General features: G+C 39.1%; 2 protein-coding genes across 2 annotated transcripts; both read left to right on the top strand.

Annotated features, from left to right (window-relative positions):
• The first annotated feature begins 1,384 nt into the window (after nucleotides 1-1,384).
• Nucleotides 1,385-10,148, top strand: LOC109122590 (proline-rich 33 kDa extensin-related protein-like). The gene is made up of 2 exons (XM_019219826.2): nucleotides 1,385-1,562; nucleotides 9,591-10,148. The coding sequence occupies exons 1-2, from the start codon at nucleotides 1,385-1,387 to the stop codon at nucleotides 9,956-9,958; spliced, it is 546 nt and encodes a 181-aa protein (XP_019075371.1). The 3' UTR covers nucleotides 9,959-10,148.
• Nucleotides 10,149-13,083: 2,935 nt separating this feature from the next.
• LOC109122626 (early nodulin-75-like) lies at nucleotides 13,084-13,956 on the top strand. Its single transcript, XM_019219905.2, has one exon. The coding sequence runs from the start codon at nucleotides 13,103-13,105 to the stop codon at nucleotides 13,694-13,696; it is 594 nt and encodes a 197-aa protein (XP_019075450.1). The 5' UTR covers nucleotides 13,084-13,102; the 3' UTR covers nucleotides 13,697-13,956.
• The last annotated feature ends 3,661 nt before the right edge of the window (nucleotides 13,957-17,617 follow it).

Below are 17,617 nucleotides of genomic sequence, written 5' to 3'. Positions count from 1 at the left end.
AGTATGTGTGGTGGTGAGTGTCTGAAAGGTATGCACAAGGGCGCGAAACTCCGAAGTCGAGATGTTGATGGAAGACTCAGATGTAAAAGGACCAACTGGTGGAACAGTAGGAGTCGTAGGCGGAACAGCAGAAGTAGCCTCAGGTGTGGGCACTAGGGGTGCAGTCTCTACCGGGAGCTTGCCCTACTCTGCCTGTGGGGACACTAGAGGTGCTACCATGGGAGGGGCTCCTGGAGGTGTAGAATAGCCCGCCAACTGATTCCATTTGTCGAGAGTGGATCGCTCTTGACAAAGGCGGCGGCACACAAGCCGAGGCTCAGTAGGAAAGCCCATGTACTCCAAGATCTAGTAGAGCAACCTCGGGAATAGTAATGGAATGGTGTTCGCCCTCTGAAGCTTCTTTCTATGGACCTTCTCCTCAAAATGGATGAGGGAAACCATGATCAAGTGGTGCGGGCCAAAGTAGAAGCCCTCTGATATACAGAATAAAGCGTCCAAAATAGCTCCTCGCCTATGTATCGAATGCTAAAAGGGAAAGAGGTTGGAAAGTAGCACCACATCTACGAGGAGTATCCCAGGTCGAAGCTCCTTCCGTAGAAGGATCGAATATGTAGATGTCCCCCTGGATAAAATATGGACCATGTCCCTCTGAGATATTGGGGACCATTGGCAGAAAACAGATGGGTCCTCTAGCTCGAAAGGAATCTGTAGAGCCTCTCCAATATGTCTGGCCTCGAGGATACCATGACGTCCATTAATGGTGAAGTGCATCGCGGTAGGACTCGGGACGCCACGAGTAGTCATGGACTGGTAAAAGTCTAGTGCTACTCTGGGATAAAAGAACTCACGAGGAGTCATAAGGTCCTCAAGATGGTACCTCTGTAGTAAGCCATAAGAGTCTTGGAGCTCAGGCTGCTGTGGCATGGCCTCTTAATTAAAATATAGCTCCAAGTGGAAAGGTCTCGCTCTACAATCAGAGTTGCCCTCAATGGGCGGTGCTGTGAGCATCGGGCGTTTGATAATAGACTCCGATGATATGTCAGTAGGAACCTCGGAATCTGCAGGAGGCTCAGGCTGTGAAGCTTTGGATGACTCGCCTGGGCCTGAAGTCCTGGCCCTCTTGGCAGGAGGGTGTCGTACCGAATTCTCATGGCGCGAAGTAGTCGCCCTTTGTGTAGTAGGTGGTCTCCTCGTCTCATATCTACGCTGAGGAATAGAAGAGGAAGGACCAGTGGCTGTTCTACCCTTGGAATGTGGAATCCGCAGGGCCTCCGTGGCCTGAAATGGAGAATCACTTGGCATCTGAGCAAAAGAGGCTCTCTACCTTGGTGTGCGTCTCGATGAAGGGGCGGGAAGGGCTCCTCGGGTCTGTGCCATGTCGGAAATGGAATGTGAGCCTTGGGTTCGTGCTTTGAGAGGGCGCAGAGTGCGAGTCTTTGAAATGAGATGTGCGCAGGGCACGATATCAAATGGAGAGGGACAAGGTCGCAAGGTGGCAGAGGAAAATGAGGGATTCGCAAGGACAGGGGTGCTTGCGAAATGGGGATTTCAGGGCTCAAGGGGTTTAAAAATGGATGATAGGGCGACTTTTCATTTTTGCACAATGTGCGAAATGGCTTTGGAGGTGCGAAATGGTTTTGTAGACCCCTTACATTTTCGCATAGTATGCGAAATGGTGTTTGGTCTGCGAAATTTTTTACATGCTCTGCGAAAATTTCGTAGAGTATTTGAAATGATTTCGTAGGGTTGGTTTATTTTCACAAAGTGTGCGAAATTGGTTCGTAGGGTGTGCGAAATTTCGCATCCCATGCGAAATGAGCCATAAATTTCGCATGCCTTGCGAAATTTTCGCAGGGTGTGCGAATTATCTTGGTTTTTCCTCTATTTGAAATCCCCCCTGCAATTGATCATAAAAAATCTAAGTTAAATCAAACCAAATAAAAGTAAAACGAAAAATAAAAAACAAAACAAGTAATAATACCGAAAAACTCTCAAATAAAAAATAAAATAAAAAGTTATGGACTCGATAGTCTTTAGAAAGACTAAGTCCATAAAAAAAAACTGGTCTTGTCAAGCTTGATGTGGATCAAGGAGGATGAATTCCTCCTTGTCGCGAGAAAAAAGACTCTACAAAGGGCTTGAGACAATGGTCATTCACTTTGAAGCTCCCGATGTTGTTGGAGTTGAGTAGTTCCACTACTCTATTTGAATGCACTTGGTGAATGGTAAAAGGACCTATCCACCTTGATTTCAGCTTGCTCGGAAAGATGTGGAGTTTAGAGTCATAGAGCAAGACTCTTTATCCATTTTGAAAATTCTTGCGGGAAATCAACTGATCATGCCACCTCTTCAATTTTTCTTTTACAATTTTTGAATTGATGTAGGCATCATTTCTCAATTCCTCCATCTCATTGTGGTCTAAGAACCTCTTCAACCCAGCTCTGCTCAAATCCATGTTGAGCTTCTTGATTGACCACCAAGCTTTGTATTCCAATTTCACAAGGAGATGGCATTTTTTCCATAGACTAGGTGATAAAGAGACATCCCGATAATGGTCTTGTAAGCTGTTCTACATGACCATAGTGAATCGAAGAGCTTGACTGACCAATCTTTTCTGTTTGTGTTCACCACCTTCATCAATATGTTTTTAATCTCCTTGTTTGCTAACTCAACTTGCCCATTAGTTTGAGGGTGGTAAGGTGTAGCTACCTTATGCTTCACCCCATACTTGGCTAGGAGAGTTTCAAAAGGCTTGTTGCAAAAATGAGTACCCCCATCACTAATTATGGCTTTGGGCACCCCAAATCTTGAGAAGATGTTCTCCTTAAGAAACTTGAGAACCACTCTATGGTCATTGTGTTTGCATGGGACTGCCTCAACCCACTTAGAAACATAATCTATTCCCACCAAGATGTAAGAGTAGCCAAAAGATATAGGGAAAAGTCCCATGAAGTCAATGCCCCAAACATAAAAAAGATCAACTATTAAAATGGGGTTCAAAGGCATCATGTTCCTACATGATAACTTCCCAAGCCTCTGGCATCGATCACAACTCTTGCACATGGTGTGGGCATCTTTGAAAAGTGATGGCCAACAGAAACCCGATTGCAGCACCCTCATGGTTGTCTTCTGATAAGCAAAGTGGCATCCACATGCATTTTTATGGCAATGACTGAGGATCCCCTGTTGCTCTTCTTCAGGAACTCACTTCCTTATTATCTGATCCGCACAATACTTGAATAGAAATGGCTTTTCCCAATAGTAGGCATGAATTTTTGCAAAGAAGTGCTTCTTATCTTGTGCTTTCCACTCACTTGGAACTTCTCTTGTGACCAGGTAGTTAGCAATGTGAGCGTACCAAGGGACAACTTCCACCAACATGAGAGACCCCTCTAGAAAATCGTCATTAATGGGCAAAGCATGGGAATTATGTGCGATAGCTAGCCTTGAAATGTGGTCTACTACCACATTCTCCATTTTTTTCTTGTCTTTGATCTGGAGATTGAACTCTTGAAGCAAGAAAATCCATCTAATCAGTTTTGCTTTAGCATCTTGCTTAGTCAATAGATACTTCAAAGCAAAGTGATCAATAAAAACCACGATGAAGGATCCCACCAAGTAAGCACGAAACTTATCCAAGGCAAAAACTACAGCTAACAATTCTTTCTCGGTGGTTATGTAGTTTCTTTGCACCTCATTCAATGTCTTGCTCGCATAGTAGATCACATAAGGTTTTCCATCTTCTCTTTGCCCAAGAACAGCTCCTATAGCAAAGTCATTGACATCACACTTTACCTCAAAGGGCAGTTGCTAGTTGGGAGCCCTCACTATTGGTGAGGTTGTCAAAAATAGCTTCAATTCTTCAAAACTCCTTTGGCATCTATCATCCCATATGAATTTAACATCCTTCACCAATATTTCACAAAGAGGCCTTGCAAGCTTAGAGAAATCCTTGATAAACCTCCTATAGAACCCGGCATGGCCAAGGAATTGCCTTACTCCTTTGACATTTGTTGGGAATGGCAACTTAACAATGAGTTCAACCTTTGCTTTGTCAACTTCAATGCTTTGCTTGGAGATGATGTGCCCAAGGACAATCCCTTGGTGTACCATGAAATGGCACTTCTCCCAATTAAGCACTAAGTCTTTCTCAATGCATCGGTTCAGAACAACTTCTAAGTTGACCAAGCATTCATCAAATGCACTTCCATATATGGTGATATCATCCATAAAGACTTCCATAATATGCTCCACCATATCATTGAAAATGCTTAACATGCATCTTTGGAAAGTTGTGGGTGCATTGCATAAGCCGAAAGACATTCTCCTATATGCATAGGTTCTAAATGGGCATGTGAAAATGGTCTTCTCCTGGTCTTCAACATCAATTTCTATCTTAAATTACCTCGAGTAGCCATCCAAGAAACAATAAAAAGGATGCCCAGAGACCCTCTCAAGCACTTGATCAATAAAGGGCAACGAGAAATGGTCATTCCTTGTCACTACATTCAACCTCCTGTAATTGATACGCACCCTCCAACCTATAGTGAGACATGTAGAGACATCTTTTCCCTTATCATTTTGCACCACCGTGATCCCCGACTTCTTTGGCACAACTTGAGTAGGACTCACCCATGGGCTATCTGATATGGGGTAAATAATACCAGCCTAAAGTAGCTTAAGAACTTCAACTCTCACCACTTCTTGCATGTGAGGGTTCAACCTTCTCTGAGGTTGATGAATTGGCTTAGCTTCATCCTCCATGTAAATATGATGGGTGCAGACAAAAGGGCTGATCCCTTTCAAATCAGAAATTTGCCACCCTATTACCTTCTTACTTCTTCTAAGGACTTCAAGTAGACAATCCTCCTGATGAATGGTAAGAGCTAAAGATATAACAACAGTGCACTTCTTGTCTTCTTCCAAGTATGCATACTTCAACTCTGTGGGTAGTGGCTTAAGAATAAGCTTTGGGGGCTTATCTTTAGCAGCTCTTTGTGTCTCCTCCTCATTGAATAAGGGTAGAATTTCTTCTCTCTTCCTCCAATGGAGTAGGGTAGCAAGCAAATCTGAGGGTTCAAGTAACCCTTCATCAAGATCCCCAAAACTCTCAACTAAATCTTCTTGCATTGTCGATCACAATGCTCCTCCACTAAAGTGTCAATCATGCACACTTCCTCTAGACCTTCTTTTTCTTCTGAATGGATATGCTTCTTGTACAAATGGAAGATGTTGAGCTCTAATGTCATGTTGACAAACGTGAGTTTCATGACTCCATTCCTACAATTGATGATTGCATTTGATGTAGCTAGGAAGGGTCTTCGTATGATAGGAACATAATTAGTTCCTTTGACAATCGGATCCGTATCAAGAACAACAAAATCCACTGGATAGTAGAATTTGTCAACTTGAACCAAGACATCTTCTATCATCTCTCTTGGAATCTTCACTGATCTATCTGCCAGAGATAGGGTGATGGATGTTGACTTCAACTCTCCAAGTCCCAACTACTTATAGACAGAGTAGGGTAGCAAATTCACACTTGCTCCCAAGTCCAACAAAGCTTTTTCCACACAAGTACCTCCAATACTCACTGAGATGGTAGGGTAGCCCGGATATTTGTACTTCACTGGAGACTTGCACTGTATGATGGAACTCACTTGCTCGGTCAAGAAAGCTTTCTTGTTCACATTCAACCCTCTCTTTACAGTGCACAAGTCCTTCAAGAATTTTGCATATGTCGGCACTTGTTTGATCATCTCTAGCAAAGGGATATTGACCTTCACTTGCCTCAATACTTCAAAAATTTCCGATGTATTATTGGTTCCTTTTTTGTCATGCAAAGCTTAGGGGAAAGGTGGAGGCATGTGTTTCTTCATCATATTTTCCTTGATCACTATCCTCTTGGGCTCTTCATCCACACTAGACTCATGGTCATCTTTCTTTGTACTTTTCTCTATTCTCTTTCCTTTATTTTCCTCTCTTTTCTTTTTCTACAAAACTCTCTTCATTATGCTTTGGCTTGGATGTGGGTTGATCAACCTCTTTACCACTCCTCAAGGTGATAACTGCTTTGACTTCCCTCACCTTTGAAGATTCTCTCTCTTGAGCCTCCACTTCATGGATACCCTTGGGATTTTGATGAGGTTGAGAAATAAACTTTCCTTTCTCTTGCACTGTGTTGAGGTTGGTAAGCCTTGAGATTGCATATTGGACATTGTCTATCTTTTGAGACAGATCATTTTGCATCTCATCCATCCTTTTGTTCAATGTACTCTCTACACTGTCAATTCTCTGATTCAGTTGAGCATTGATGGACTTTTAATCTCCCACAACCTTACTAAGGTTCACAATAGCTTGTTCAAGATTCGAGGATTGCTAAGGTGCTTGAGCAGGTTGTGTGTATTGAGGTAGCTTTGGTTTCCAAGAGAAATTTGGATGGTTCATCCAATTTGAATTGTAGGTGTTGCCATATGAAGCATTTTTATTAGGCTTGAATTGATCAATAACATTTGCTTGATCACCAGACATCTCTCTCACTACTGGAATTGTAGGACACTCCTCCACTAGGTACTCATAAGATTGACAAATGGAACAAGGCATAGCTTGCACTGATGTCTCAGAAATGGCTTCCACTTTTTGTGCCTTCTTCATTTCTAGCTCTTCCAATCTCCTTGCCATAGCTACAACCTTTGCTTTCATGTCAATGTCTTCATTCAAAACATACATCCCACCCTTAGCATTAGGTTGACAAATGGAACAAGGCATAGCTTGCACTGATGTCTCAGAAATGGCTTCCACTTTTTGTGCCTTCTTCATTTCTAGCTCTTCCAATCTCCTTGCCATAGCTACAACCTTTGCTTTCATGTCAATGTCTTCATTCAAAACATACATCCCACCCTTAGCATTAGGTTGAGACTTCATTCTTTCCACCTCTCTAGCATTTGGTTCATCCCATCCTCTTAAAACTTCAGCCACATAACTCAAAAAGTCCATGGCTTCCTTCGGATTCTTACTCATGAAGTATCCTCCACACATAGTTTCTAGGAGTTGCTTCATTGAAGAAGACATACCATCGTAAAAATAACTCACTAAGAGCCATGTGTCAAAGCCATGGTGAGGACAAGCATTAATAGCTTCCATGTACCTCTCCCATCACTCATAGAATTTCTCATTCTCTTTAGCTGAGAAGTTCGAAATTTGCCTTTTCAAACCATTGGTCCTATGGGTAAGGAAGAACTTCTTAAGAAAATCGGCTTGCAAATTAGTCCAAGTTCGGATACTCCTTGGCCTTAAAGAATTAAGCCAAATCTTAGCCTTATCCTTCAAAGTGAAAGGAAATAGCTTGAGCCTCATCAAGTCAATTGAAGCTCCTCCTTCTTGGAATGTATTACAAACCTCCTCGAATTTCTTAATATGCGAGTAGAGATTCTCACTCTCCATCCCATGGAAAGTAGGTAGGAGTGGCACAATGTGAGGTCAGATTACTAGTTGCTCAGTGGGAGGCACTATGCATGACGGTGCACTCATACGAGGTGGATGCATGCAGTCCCTCATGGATCGGTATGCTTTGAAATTATCCTCTTAACCATGTTGGCTATTCTGGTCTTCAGGTGGAACATCCATGATGTTCAATCACACTTCCAACTCAGTTTCTCGAGGATTTTCAATCTTCACAAGTATTCCCTCAATATTTCTTATCCAATAGGGCATGCACAACTAAAGATCACTGAAACAAAAACAAAGAAAATAGAAGAAATACAATTCTAAGAAAAAGTTAAGGTTAGCTAAAAACTAAATAAAAGATAAGCTAAAATAAAAACAAAGAAAAAAATTAGTAATAGAAAAATCACCAAACTTGTGATGAAGATCACAAGTGTTCACCAAAAGTCATGTCAATGTACTTTGGCACCATCCTCGATAGCGGCGCCATTTGATTCGTCCCTGGTTCAGTTGTGCCATTTGATTCTGGCTCAGATGGGTGTTATCAACAAAATTTATAAAACCTAAATCACCTCACACTAGGGTAGCATAGCTAACATAGTATAATGGCTCTAGGATCGTCCACAGGGATGGGTTTTCATCGTACAGTTGACTTAGTGAAGGAAATAAAATGGTGTTTTTCCTTATAAAAATTAGCTTTTAAAGAAAATGGAATTGTGGTTGCAAAGATTGATTTTAAGTTAAGCAAAAACAATAAATGAAGTTAACTACAAAGAAAAGGTCTCTTGGAGCTTTAGGTCACTAGGATCGGGTTCCTTAGACAAAAGGGAAGATTCCGGATCTTCTCCTTGCGTTGGGGATAATAACATAAAGGATGGTTATTTCCCAAATCGGTTTTATATTTAGCAATTAAGATTTGATCCAAAGGATTCATGAAAAAATGGTAATTGCTTCCCATTAATGGCTTCAAACACTAAAGACCCTCACCTTGAATCACCTTCCAAAGGCTCGTAAATGATAACTAATAGACATCCATGGATCTAGCAATAAGCATCCATAGAATCCGAAAAGCTTACCAAGTATTGGTCATTCAAGGTGTTTTTAAGGGATTTAAAGCTAAACCTTAAAATAAAAACCATTAATGTTTAACAACTACTTTCATTTAAAGCAAGGAAAACTCTCATCTTTGCATTCAGGTCCTTCACCTAGCTTCCCTCACTCCAAGAAACGTAAAACCTAGCCACTCATCCCCTGAGAAATCATCCTTAGAGGTTGTTTGGCTAGAAAGACAGGTGAAAACAAAATGAGAAGGTAAGGCATAGCAAAAAGCTTTGTATATTTCTTACTACTGAAAATTTACAAGTGTTCTATGAAAAACATCCATATCCTCCTTATGTCTCTCCCCTTATATATGATGTTACCTAAAAAATATAAAAAAAGATATAAAAGAAAATATCTAGGTTGGTTACAAGGAGAAACTAGGAAATTACACAAAATATCTGAAGATAAAAATCTAACGGAGTCGGTGCATGAGAAGATTTCGCATACCATGTGAAATTCTTTGGCTACCTCTTGTGGTTTCGCATGGTGTGCGAAATTTCACACAACCATGCGAAAATGTTGGTTGTTGGATTTCTTCCTTTGGTTTTGTTCCTTGCATCTCTAATTGGCTTGGCAAAGGGCTATGTAGTGCTCCAAAGCTTGGATTCTTCGTGTATTTGAGCTTTAACTTGCATTGCCATGGACTTCACAAAATTCTCCCTCATTCTTGGCTTGTTTCAATGATCGAATAACTACCAAAAACACCAAAACTTGCCAAAAGTTTATTAGTAACCCTTGCTAGGTTCCTTAATGTGCCAATTGAGTTAAAATTTATTAACTACTACTCAAAAGTGTTTAAAACAGTTAGTTTCAAACTATAAAAGAGTACTTTTTGAGTAGTAATCAACTACCACCCATGTCTACTAGTTTTACCTCGTCATCTAGTACTGTAGCATGGCTTAGTTTCTATCGTTACAAGATCCATTGTGCTTTCATTGCATGGAGTGTCTAGAAAGATCTAGCAGCATGTGCTGTTGTGGTGCCAATCAGAGATAATAATCTTCCATTACTTAAAAGAGTGGTAGAATTTTTTTAATCAATTCCAGAACACAAGTCTCCGGTGGAGAAGCCACCTCCAGAACACAAGTCACCCACTAAACCTCCCAAGGGAGAGAAACCACTCCTAGAACACAAGCCACCAACCCCAATTGGTAAACCTCCCAAGGGAGAGAAACAACTTCCTGAACACAAGCCACCAACCCCAGTTGGCAAGCCACCTAAGGGAGAGAAGCCACCACATTATGGTCACAACCCTGGTCACCCTCCTGTCGAGAGTAAAGAAGACTCGTACAAGCCGCCTCATAAGATTGAGCCTCCTTCAGCTCCGAAAAAGCCACAAGCTCCTGAAAAGAAGCCACCAACTCCGCCCCACAAGCCACCGCACAAACCTCCATCTCCCTCCCATCCCAACTGAGTGACTTTGGTTAGCATAATTAGCATGTAAAATAAGAGCTGCCGTGCACTGGTCTTATCCTTTTCTACGAGTTAATTGCGTCCATGTAGCAGTCACCACTACATCTTGTTGGGAAATGTACCTTTCTTGTAGGCGACGATCACTATGACGTTGTTTATTCTCTTATATAAAGAATATTGAGAGTTATCAATACTGCTGTCTACAGTTCAGATTTCCTTCTGCATATATTCACTTAGAAACCATTGATTAAGGGTAAGAAACCATATCATGAAGTGGTTAATAATTGTCAGCCAAATGTATGCTTAATAACATTTAAACCGAAATTCCTAAGGGAGGAAGAAGACTATTTGATTTGCATGTATGAAAATCCGTCAATGGCTGATGTTGTTGAGCCAGAGTCAAAACACTATGAGTAACAGTTACAAAATGCTTTCACTAACAATACTCTTCTGTGGAGTATGAAACATCTGAGAAATCAGTAATGTTGAAACGCAAATTATACGGTTTTAAGATATGGGTCCGAAATTGACATGGACCATGATCACCACTGATTGCAGATAACTAATGCTTTGCTTTAGGAAATATCTTAAATTCTCTTTTACATGAGATAGAGAAAGACAAATAAAATACTATTAAAATCCAAATATTAATTTACATACCAATACTTTTTTATATAAAAGACTAGAAGAAAATTAATTGAGCTTTTGTACACTTTTTTTTAATCGCCATTTCTCACTTGTCCCTCCTTATTCTCCTTTTATTTTGAAGATTATGTTTGGTTGCTTAGAAATTTTAAAATATTTAGAAAAATGATTTTCTATGTTTGGTTTATCATTAAAAATATATAAAAAAATAAAATAAAATATAATTAAAATTAGTTCATTTAAAAAAAAAATAGAGTATTTGTTATATATATATATATATATATATATATATATATATATTATTTAAAATATGATAACCCAAAGTTTATTTTCAAATCAAGGGCAATTTATGAAGATTAAAATAAGACTTTTTTTGAAGAGAGAACTTCAATAGTATTTTCAATCAACTATAGTTTATAAGGATTAAAATAAGAAGATATTTTTTTTAAAAGACAATTTCAATTGAAGTGTTGAATTTTAAAATTTTATTTTAAGGAAATAATTTTAGAATTTAAAACTTAGATTAAAATTATTTGTTCAAAATAAAAGTTTAATACGATAAAACTATACTAAGTTTAAGAGATAATTTTTTATTAATATTTTATAAATTGTCATAGATTTGAAAATATTTTTTTATCCTTTATAAATCTTAAATTATTTTTGTAAGTATCAATTATTTATAAATAATTTTTGAAAAAAGATCCGTACACATGTCAAAAGGCGGTCTAATGTGGAATTAATTGCCTGGATGCGACTCTAACGTAAATGAAGTTTGTGAATTTCATCCCATGAGGAATTTTGCTTTTATGGATGGCTTTCCTTATTTTCCTCTTCTTTACCAAATGTAATGTCACCTGCATAAAGTTTCGAGCTTTTACTGCAACGTTGCCCTTGTTACGTCAAATCCCTAATGAGCAAGGTTAGTTGAGTATGTAATGGATTCAGCCACAATATCAAAGTGTATATTTTTTTTATAGGTATTAAAAAAACTCACTAATAAATGTATATATATGTTACCATCTGAATGATGGCATCTGTTGGATACCTTCCCACCATCTGAATGATGGTGTCTGTTGTTGGATACCTTCCCCAAAAGCATATTTTCTCTGTTTGTTATTAGGCATCCCATGCATAAATCCTAAGGCCTGGCTAACAGAAGAAATTGCTACATTCTTCCTTTGGCGGGGCAGCCGCTCCCCCAGTACAGTGGCCTGTAATTTCTAATACTTCACATCGATTTTTAAGCAATGTCTACAGATATTGTATCTTTGTCTATTAACGTCACCATCCTATGTGGAAAATGGAGAAACGCCAATTTGGACTTTTGCAGGTTCCATTCACACGCGCGCCGACACATAAAATTAAACACCATGCAATATTTAGAAAAGAACTTTAGCTGAGTGTAACACCCCCTTCTCTCACTATCATGTACCATGAATTTAGTACTATTTTTTCCTTTCCCCAGTTGTAAGTTATAAATATTTATTTGTTGTCGTTTTATCCGAGCATGGAATCCAAGAGGTAGGCGATGGAGCCAATTGTCCAATTTTCAACTAAGCAAATCGACCCACCCACCACTATGGGTCACCCAAGAAGCAAACGATGCTCCTTTGATTGTTTCCAGAACAAAACTGTAATGTTAAATGCAAATCAGATTCATGAAATGAACACAATGGAGGCATGGAATCAAACTCAACAAAGGTTGATTCTCATTATGACTCTTCTTTTCTGGGGTCTATCCGGAGATACTCAGCCTGGAATAAATTTCTATGGCAATTTCTTTGTAGTAACAAGGCCAGTTAAGGGCACAATCCCTATGATGTTCATTTTCTGACCCCAAACCAACCAAAAGGCCCCGGGCTCTCTAGAAACCAAAATAATTATGCTGCGAATTAAGCTCCTTTGCCTCTTTTTAGCATGCAGTTCATAATTTGTCCAGTTTCTTTTTTAGGACAGAAGGCACCATATACATGATGTTCCATTTTGTACTTTTCTAGAACTACAAAGAGATAAAAGAACTTTACAGTAAATGTTGAATGGCAGATAAAATTGTGTATTATTGCGTCTCTTAACAAGACAGAATATTTTAGAAGAAAAAATGCGGTGGTCCAAGCTATAAAAATAAATGATAAAATTACTACTGCCTCGTGTTATGTGTACTACATTACACTCTGTTCTCTCTTGATAGGATATAATATGATTGACAGACAAAAATCTCATTTAACAATTAAACAACCTAATTGTGTTTAGTTGAGAACACGAGGCAGGAGGAAAACAAAAGGAAAAGGAAAAAAGGGAAAAGCATGGCGGCTGTAGAGAAAGCAAAGGCCAAAAGTTGTGCTCACACCTCAAATGCCCAACTTTTCAACACTGTAGGACCCAAATCGACCCCATGGCACATGTGTCATAATGACACGTGTCATGTGAGTACTGGGTCGACCCGCTATAAAAGGCTAGAGAATTCTCGCAGTTTTCCACTGTCTTAAGTCCAAACCCAAAGATGTCTCCTACATACTTGCTAGTCCTGTTGCTTGGCATGGTGGTTCTCACCAACCCCTCACTTGCTGATTACCCTGAGCATCCCCCATTCGAGAAGCCACCTCCTGAACACAAGCCTCCGGTGGAGAAGCCACCTCCTGAACACAAGCCTCCGGTGGAGAAGCCACCTCCTGAACACAAGCCTCCAGTGGAGAAGCCACCTCCTGAACACAAACCAACCCCATTGGAAAAACCTCCCAAGGGGGAGAAGCCACTCCCAGAACACAAGCCACCAACCCCAGTTGGCAAACCACCTAAGGGAGAGAAGCCACCACATTATGGTCGCAACCCTGGTCACCCTCCTGCTGAGAATGCTGAAGACTCATACAAGCCACCAACCCCAGTTGGCAAACCACCTAAGGGAGAGAAGCCACCACATTATGGTCACAACCCTGGTCACCCTCCTGCTGAGAATGCTGAAGACTCATACAAGCCACCTCGGAAGATTAAGCCTCCTTCAACTCCAGCAGAGAAGCAACCAGGTCCTGGAAAGAAGCTGCCAACTCCTCCGCACAAGCCACCCCACAAACCTCCTACTCCCACCCATCCCAACTGAGTGACTTTGATCAGTATGAGTAGGATGTAAAATAAGAGCTGCTATGCACCCGTAATTTCCTTTCTTGTGACTCATATGCAGTGTTCTATATATATATAGATCTGTCACTTCTATGTCCTATTCTGGAATTTTGACGCAAGTTGCTCATAGTAAGTGTTTGCCCGTTGCTTATAGCTGATGAGCATTGAGACATACGTACGCTGTTAATGCTATTTATATCGATAATATTTGGTGCTATCTATATTTAGCTTTCTTGAATATATCCAGTACTATCAATCACAACTGATTTTCGATGGAGAGGTAGGTTTCTGAACAGCAAAATTGTGCCAACAAGTCTCATTGAGAAAAAAGAGAATGAAAATATAACTACAAGTATTCATAATCATGAATGCACCTTTATCCCATCCAATGATGAAACCATCAAGCATTTGCATCCAAAAATAGAACAAGTATTGAGTTAGTACTGTCTTAATCGCATTAAACAAATGTTTGCTTAATATTTAAACAGCAATTTATAATGAGACTAAAGGCAGAATTTGACTTTAAGTATGAAGACTTGTCCTTGATTGAAGTGGCTGGGCCACACTAATATAGCCTGGTGATTGACTGTTCCAACCTTCACAAAGTGGCATATATGGCTGCAGACCACCTGATATGAATGCCCCAGTCACTTAAAACCATCGATATGTACATTCTCTTTTCTTCTTCACAATGACAGAAATAGCTTTCCTGGAGTAACAGGGAAGTGGGAATTGGAAGACATGTTAGAGCCTTAGAGGATAAATTGCAACAGAAGGACCAGTAATAGTTGTGTTATGTGGACACAATCTTCTCAAATTTCAACCATTGAAATCAGCAAAGAAAACAATCTATTTTAGATCCTTGTTGAGTTCCCAGAAAACTGAACATTTGCCAAGCCTTCCCTCTTATAGATACACTCACTCCATTTTTCAATTGATGGACTCTGCAGACAGGCACCATCTATCACAAGAGTACTTCCAGAATTTAGATTGAAGTTCACGTGGTTATATATCAAGTTTAGTTGCAGATAGCATGAACCATAAACACATGGTTGCTGATAATGTGACACAAACATGGTCCGAATTTAACATGACTGTCATCTGAACTAGTGCTAGTAATCCTTTATCACGATAAGGTTACTTTCAAGCCGGGAGAAAACTATAATGGTCAAATGCAAATGATATTGACTGTGCCCCACCTTAGCGTCACTGCTTACGCCACCCTCCGGCAGTGAATGAGATGAAGACACACTACTCTCCTAGTAAAGTAAAGCCACCGACACCAGATATTAAGCCACCATCTTATGTCCACCACGTGGATACACTCCTGAGCGTGAGAATGGCACGTACCTCACAATTTGGGAAACGAACCAACCTTAGATCAGGAAAAGCACTATGAGGCAGTAGAATCTTTGTAGTTAAGTTCTCATTTGTTCCCAAAATGAGAAGAAATGTGGATCAGATTTCATCCACGATTCAGTCTCTTGAAGCTATTGTTTTTGTTCAAATGGCTTTGTCCCTTGACATTAGTGGTAAAGCTCAGGGCGGGTTTGGCTACTGGCTCCAAACCAACATCACTAAAGGGCTGTTGCCATTTTCTCAAATTTGAACCAGTTTATCTGGGAATGGACCTGAATAGTAGAAACCAGAGTTGACGTGATCCTTTTGAGCATGCACGTGAAAATTAATTAGCATGACAGGGAATTTAATTTGAGTCAAACCTATCAGTAGAGGGCAAAGAAAAAACAAGTTGCCAAGAAAGAAATTTCTAATACTTCACACATACATGAAGCACTTCACAGTAGATTTTGAAGGTATAATTGTTTGTGTATCTCATCAAGCAGTCAAGGATAAGGTCACTATCTTAGGTGGGAAATTTAGAAACGACAATGTCTACTTATCCAATTAATTTAACTGCAAAACAAGCTAAATACATTGCGCCTCAACAACTCTAATATAAAAACCATGCAGTCTTTATAAGAAGAAATTTCATGTCCCATATACCCACTTGCATGTGCTCTATGTCGGTTTCACTCTTAAAAGTCCTCCACCAAGATATAATACAGTAGCTTAAAGCTGGATGAAATACCATTTAGAGATTAAACAAGTCTATGATTCTGTTTAGGTAAGAAAATCATGCAAAAGAAAAAAGAGACAACATGGCTGCAGAGAAAGGAAAAGGCCAAAAGTTGTGATCAGATTTCAATGGTCCATACCTACCCTTTCACTTCAGCATTTAGAAACCGGACTTAGGTGTCGCATTATAAAAAATGAAAAAAAAAAAAGTCATCTCGATGTTGCTTCCCAAGTACACAATTCTCATGGATTTCATCAACATGCTTTACAAAAAGGCAAAGCACCATATTTTCTTTAGATAAAAGTTTCAAACTTTTAAAATTTAGATGCCCATATCTGTGATGCCACGACTGAATACCATTAAAACAATGAGGCATTTTATATATGCGTGATACAACTAAGGATTGAATGAAAATTTTTCACAAAGGGATGCTCCCTAACCCATCAAGCCTATAGGATATTACTAGACAACAAATATAGAGCAACTAAGTAAAAGAGAGTGAAAAAAAGGTGCAAACAACAATGTGATGTGGTTTGGTGCAACCCCACCTATTTCAATAGCCTCAAGCTCTATTCTAAATCTTGAGAAAATCTACTAGCAAATGTTTCAACTTGTACACTTAGTTTAAGATACACATCAATGAATCTTTACAATATTTATAAGTCAATTTCACTCACTTGAAAACACTCGCTTTCTAAGTTACAATAAAAATAGTACAGTAATGAATACAAAAGCTAACTTTGATGAATTACAAAAAAAAAAAAAAAAAAAGCTAGGTTCTCATGGTACAATTAAGGGTGATGTACATGTGTAAGTTTTAGAACAAAAGTATAAAAGGTGTAATAAAAACTTTCAAAGGATGATAGGATCGTTATTCAAGAATTAGAAGATTTATAAATGAAATGCATTATATTTAACCATATAGGTGGTTTTTGTACAAAATAGTCATTATAAACATATTTTTGGCCTATTGATTTACTACCTAGTTGATTAGATGACTAGCTATTAGGATTGCATATGATGTTGCAAAGTTAATTGATCAACTAGTCAATTAATGAGTAATTGATTGACTACATACTTAGTCAATTGTCATTTTCAAATCCTTTTATTTATGCACATCTCCAAGTAGGATCAAGAGACCATCCAAGGTAGAGAGCTAGAAAATATAATTTTTTGTGTGCTTTTTGGCTTTGTGCAAGCTTTAAGAAAACCTAGGGTAACACAATGTGAATTCTTTGATATGAGCCAAAAATTTTGATTTTCCTTCATTGTTGGCTCTCCGTCTCATTTAATAAAAAGCTAGTTCTAGGTATATATCCATTTCTATATGTTTCCTCTCTATCTCCATATGATCTATATAGGTTTACATTGCATGTTGGTAGATGTCATATTTCTTTGCAATTGGATGCCAACTCTCCATCCCAAAATTGAAATAATCTCCACTAGATGGCTGCCACATGTTTGACACATAATCCAACAAGAGAGTGCCACATGTTCTAGCTGTACCATTTTCATTCCAAAAAGGAACCACAAGTTACTACCTATGCCCAGAAAAGCCAAGAAAAAAAGTTCAATTCCAGCCTTGACAAGCGACAACCAGTAGTCGAACCTTGCTCCAAGTTTCATTCCTCTTTTCTACCTTGCGGAATTTGTGTGAAGATGGCTCTATATAAAGGAGGGAAAACTGATTAAAGATGTATGTAGAAATATGGAGTGGAGTAGAAGTAGTGTAGAAACGTAGGAATATAGAGGAAGAATGTAGTCTTCCTCTAATGTTGTAATTCTTCGTAAAAGTATCAATTTTCATTCTGGTTTCAAGAGTTT

Source organism: Vitis vinifera, chromosome 5 (assembly GCF_030704535.1).
Source record: "Vitis vinifera cultivar Pinot Noir 40024 chromosome 5, ASM3070453v1".
NCBI lineage: Eukaryota > Viridiplantae > Streptophyta > Magnoliopsida > Vitales > Vitaceae > Vitis > Vitis vinifera.
This window is presented reverse-complemented; position numbering and strand designations above follow the sequence as displayed.